Source organism: Chinchilla lanigera, unplaced genomic scaffold (genome assembly GCF_000276665.1).
Source record: "Chinchilla lanigera isolate Chin_1 unplaced genomic scaffold, ChiLan1.0 scaffold00078, whole genome shotgun sequence".
Lineage (NCBI taxonomy): Eukaryota > Metazoa > Chordata > Mammalia > Rodentia > Chinchillidae > Chinchilla > Chinchilla lanigera.
The window spans coordinates 10,200,231-10,205,919 of NW_004955479.1; the positions used below are offsets into that span (position 1 = coordinate 10,200,231).

The 5,689-nt window shown below is 39.1% G+C and overlaps 1 protein-coding gene across 1 annotated transcript in view; it reads left to right on the top strand.

Annotated features, from left to right (window-relative positions):
• Ahcyl2 (adenosylhomocysteinase-like 2) overlaps window positions 1–5,689 on the top strand; it is a gene marked incomplete in the record, with an annotated part of 202,557 nt that overhangs the window by 191,417 nt on the left and 5,451 nt on the right. Inside the window, 1 exon segment of the mRNA XM_013503272.1 lies at window positions 4,816–4,914. Coding sequence (XP_013358726.1) covers window positions 4,816–4,914 — 99 coding nt within the window.

Here is a 5,689-nt window from a genome sequence, read left to right on the forward strand (position 1 = left end):
ACTATTATTTGTCTATTTGTTTTCCTGAGAAACTATCTTGTAGATAACAATATGTAAAACAACAACCATTGATAATTTCCTACCACTTTGTCTGTAATTTGGTAAGCACCCCCATTACTATGTTATCCTTCTTTTACTCTTAAAAAAAAAAAGAGAGTTTAGTTGATATAGTAGTTGGTTCCTTTTTTCCCCTTAGGTTGTACTTATGTGCCATACTGCCCTTCTGCTAACTGGTCAAAGATAGGGAAAGGAGGAAGGAATTTTCTCTTCTAAAAATTCAGGAAGCTTTGAAATAAAAATAGCTCCAAATGCAATCATGTATATTTTGTATTTTTACTTTATGTTATTTCATCCCCTAGCTACTTCATAAAGTGTTATTCTTTTAACTTGCAAAGGATGCTGAGAAGTTAAGCACATCAACAACTGCATAATTGATTCAATATGAAACTGGGGCACAAAATCCAGTTGTTTTGACTCCAAGTCTAGTTTTGCTTCCAATATGGTATATTACTATCACTTCCTGATCTGAAAGTTAACGTTAACTTCAGTTTGTGATGGTAATATTTCCTTCAAAGACAGCCCAACCATAAATAATCTCTCAAGATAAAGACTGTTATACTTTTTATCACAATGGTTTTGTTTTGTTTGTTTGTTTGTTTGTTTTTGAGATAGGATCGTGCTGTAGTTTAGGCTAGTCTTGAAATCACTATGTAGGCCAGGCGAGCACTACCATGCCAAGCTCATCACAAATACTGTGTGTGTGTCTGTGTGTGATTACTGTATATCAGCTGCTGTTCTAGATGCTGGTGGTAGTCAGTGAACAAAATAAGCAAAGATTCCTGCCTTTATGGAGCTTATATTTTACTGAGAAGGCAACACACGTAATAAATAAGCAAAACTTACACTATGAGAGAAGGTCAAAACCATGGAGAAAAGAAAAGTGGTAAAGGGAATCAAGCACTAGGTTATAATTTTGAATAGAGGTGTCCAGCTGTGCGCCTCATTATAAAGGTGACATTTGAGCAGACTTGAGGAATTACCCATGTGGATTTTTAAGTGAGGAGCATTTCAAGCAGGGAAAGAGCTAGTACACGTACCCTAAGTTGGGAGTGTGCCTCATCTGTCTGAGGAACATACAGCATGCACAGCAGGCTGTTTGTATCAATGAAAGCTCTTAAAGGTTCACCATCACTGTCAGAGGGCCTCATATCCCATCCTAAGAAGTCCTGATTGTATTCTGAGAGAAACAGGGAGCTATTCTGAGAGAATAGAGAGCTGGGGATGTTGCTCAGGAGGAGAGCACCTGCCTAGCATGCACGGGGTCCTGGAATTGATCCCTAGCACTGCAAAAAAAAAAAAAAAAAGAATGGTAACAGATCCTGAGGTAGATACTTGTTGTTTTTCTTTTTGATATAAGATCTTACTATGTAGTTCAGACTGGCCTTGACTCACCATGTAGCTCAGGCTAATCTCAAACTCAAAGTGATCCTCCTGCCTCAGCCTCTCAAGTGCTAGAATTACAGGCATGTGTCACCACACCCGGCTACCTGCTTGATGTTTGAGAAACAGAATAGAGGCTTTGGTGGCAGGAACAGAGTGTATAAAGAGTAATTTAGAGGCAGCTCAAGGAGGTAGTGGGCTATGTAAAACTTTATAGGCTACGATAAAGACTTTAGATTTTTTAAATTTTTTTTTTTTTTTTTTTTATTCTGAGTAAGAAAGAAGTTACTGGAAATTTTAAACAAATGAGTGACAAAAGCTGACTTATGTTTTGAAAAATTACTCTGGCTTTTGTATAAAGGAAACACTTTTGGAGCTTGAGTAGAGATAGCCAGCAAAAGTTTCCGTAGATACAAGGTGGTGCTTTGGATTGGATAGGTAAACAGAGGAGGTAATAAGAAGTGATATATTGTGAGTGCTGGGATTTGCTAAATGGACTGAATGCAGAATGTATGAAAAAGGAGGGCTGCAGGGATAGCTCGGGGGCATAGCACCTGCTTGGCAAGCATGAGGTCTCAAGTTTGATTCCCAGTACCAAAAAAAAAAAAAGAGAAAATAAGCTAGCCTTTTGCAGCCAGGCATGGTGGTGCACGCCTGTAATCCCAGCACTCAGGAGGCTGAGGCAGGAGGATTGTTGCAAGTTCGAGGCCAGCCTGGGCTACAAAGTGAGCTCAAGGCCAGCCTAAACTGCACAGCGAGACCGTCTCAAAAAGACAAAAAAGAAAAAGGAGCAGTTCATTTTGAGTCAATTTAGTGATAATTGTGTTTGATATCTGTGTGGAGCTGTGCTAGCCATGAGGTAGGAAACATTTCTCTCAAGTAGTGTCACTGCCAAGTGACCCCCTGACAGGTCATTGGTGCTCCCCGTAGTAGAGATGTTGATCCTGTTTCTCTTTAAACCCCTTTTCTAAACTGATCTTAAGGATCTTTTGCTTACATCACAGCCTTTCCAGGGCTCTAGTAAACTGCCTTTACTTGCTTTTGATTATTTTCTTATCTTCATAAGGGTCCTTTCCTTGATTCCACCATATCTTTCTTCCCAGGGAATACTTCCTAAGACAGGAGATATGTGTTATCATGTTGTCAACTCTTTACTTCAGTCAGCAAGATTGCTTGCTGGAAGATACAGGGTATGAAACATAAAAACCTGAAATACTTACAAGTCCCATCTCAATAAAAAATGCCAGTGGCACAAAAGAGTATCTCTTGGTCCTACCAGGTTGTTATCCTCCATGTGATAGCTCCAAAGGCTGAAGGACTCACTGCTTACAGTCTTAATGTCCCAAAATAGTTCATTTGCTTAAGTTCTTCTTAACTCTGTACAGAGTATTTACTTATATATTTTCCTTTTTAAATTCCTGGGTTTTTTAAACTGCTGTTGAGCATCAAACCCAGGGTTCTGCATATGCCTAGGTAAGTACTTTACACTGGTGATAGCCCCAGCTCCTAAAGTTCTACTTTTAAAGTAATACTTGCTTAACTTAAAAATTCAAATGATATAAATATTTAAAGTAAAAAGCAAAAAATTTACAAGGTTGGCATTATGTTACATTGTTCTGCAACTTTTTTCCACTTAACAGTGGTTTTCATGTTAACATATATAGATTTGTTTTATTTTGGTTTTGGTGGTGCTGGGGAAATTGAACCCAGGGCCTCATGCTAAGCAAGCTTTGTACCACTGAGCTACATCCCAAGCCTGTACTACTTTCCTTTTTTTTTAATTTGAAGATTAGTTCATTGTATGGAGCTATCATGATTTACATAGCCATTTCCTTTTTAATTTAGATTTTTATTGTAAATAATGCTAGATTGAACATTCTTGGATGCTTAGTATTTCTGAACTTGATCAATTATATATAGGAGTCCTAAAAGTGAAACTAATTGGTCAAAATTAGTTACATATAAAATCTTCCTAGCTATTGCCAAATTGCTCTCTGGGAAGTTTGAACTGCTTTATGAAATTTTAATGTCTCAAGAAATATCATGTTTCCCTTCTTCCTAATAAAAGAGTAATACATTCCGGGTGTGGTGGCACACATCTGTAATCTCCACTTGGGAGGCTGAGGCAGGAAGATCCCTGTGTGTTCAAGGCCAGCCTGGAATACATAGTGAGTTCAAGACCAGCCTGAACTAAAAAGTGACATCCTGTCTCAAAAAAAAAAAAAAAGAGAATCAAACCATGAGTATGGTTCAGATTACACTGAAATATATATCTATCTTTCCTACTGTATTGATACTACCATGAACATCTAAACATTAGTTGAGCACCCCATTGTGTGTTTAGGTAGAACTTGAGGATGCAAAAGTGAAAAGAAGATACTGTCCCTATCTATAAATTGTTCATACTCTAGTAAAGGAATCCACAGTCTTACCTATATTTGTGTCCTTTACTACAATGCTTAGAATATGGTATGTACTGAGTAGATGATTATTATATAACTAAAAGTGTTTTTCTTTGTCTTAAAGCTAGTATTTGGCAGAACTTTTGAGTTTTTCAAATGAGCCAATAGGCAGTTTTAGAATATGAGCTCTCTTTCTATTTTAGGCACTCCTACTGGAAGAAGGGAATAGTTATCTTAAGTCTACACCCTGTGACTGTTACTTGGTTGCTGCTGTTAATAAACTTAACATTTTTTTCTCTTGTTCTCTAAATACACAATATACAGAAATGGAAGGAGGGTGAGCCATTGGGAGCTTTACGATTGAGCATTTTTTTTTAAAGGTTACCTCACATTTGCACTTAGGTCACAAAGCTTCTGTAACCTTAGGGTGGACTGCCATCATTGAGAAGGTGGAACTGGGGCCATTGGGACATGAGGGCAGAACCCTGGGCCCCAGCATGCTGTTTAGCACACTCAGCCCTCTCTGACTAATCCCACTCAGCTCTGGTCTTCCTTTCTTCTCTCTTCAGCACTTACATATTCCGTTTGCACTGTATTAATTTGCACTTGTTTGCATGTTCCTTTGTAAGTATTTTCCTATCACATATGTATTGTTCTGTGTCCCCACCTAAATTTGAGCTCTTTGAAGGCAGAAACCATGCCTCTGGTTTCTTTTGTATTTCCCATAGCATCTTTTACTGTGCTCAGCAGAGAGTGGGCGTACAATGTATGTTGTGGAATGACATCCTGAGTGATCCCTCCCTGGCTGGGCCTAAGATTAAATTCCCTGAAATGGAACAGTCCTAATCAACCCAGGACAGGTATTCTCCATCTGGCATGTTGGTTGCTCCTTGAAATGGCTCCCTTCACCGTCTTCCTGTCACCAGCATGGGACTTGCCAAGGCTAATGATGTTCTTACCGTATGTGTTCCAGGCAAGTCTGCGGACACCAGAGCTGACCTGGGAGCGAGTGAGATCCCAAGTTGACCATGTGATATGGCCCGATGGCAAAAGGATAATCCTACTGGCCGAGGTAAGATGAGACCAGCAAGAGACGTGCCCCCCAAAGGGAAAACTGCAGGGCCCAGGGCCCCTCTGCCTCACGTTCCCTTGTCCTCTTACTGCTTTTTCTTAAGCACAAGTTTAACTGCTTAGCAATGGATTTTACTTCTAATTGTGAAAGGTCTTTTCATTTAGCAATTAAGAAACTATTTTGGTTCCCCACTTTTCACCAATTATCCTGTCTCCCTATGTCACTCTCCAGGTTGAGTCAGATAATGACTATTACTGTGGAAGGAATTAACAGATAGAACCAGTGCCACTTTGAGTGATGCTTACAAAGAGATAATGTCATTTGTGGGATGGTTTAATCAGGAAGCACAAAGTAGATATTCCTGACTATAATTTAGACTGTCTTAGGCAAGCTCTGGGAAAGTCGTGTCTTTGCTAAGAGAGCCTCTGTATTTGAGTGTCTGTTTTCCTGAATTGAGCCAGATGTGTAGTAGGTACTCAACTATATATGTGGATGTTTGATTGATATTTCCCTACCCTGGTCCCTTCTAGCCCACACTTATTCCACTTTTTTAATATTATTTTTGGGGTTTTTTTTAATAATGATGATGATAATGACGATGCAGTTCTGGGGATTGAACCCAGGGCCTTTAACATGCTAGGCAAGTGCTCTGCCACTGAGCTCCACTTCTAGCCCTTACATTTATTTTTTACTTCATCCTCTGTACCTTTTTGTGTCAATGTTTAAGTACCTGAAGGCTCCTCTTCCCCAGTCCTGTATTTCTTTTTTTTTTTTT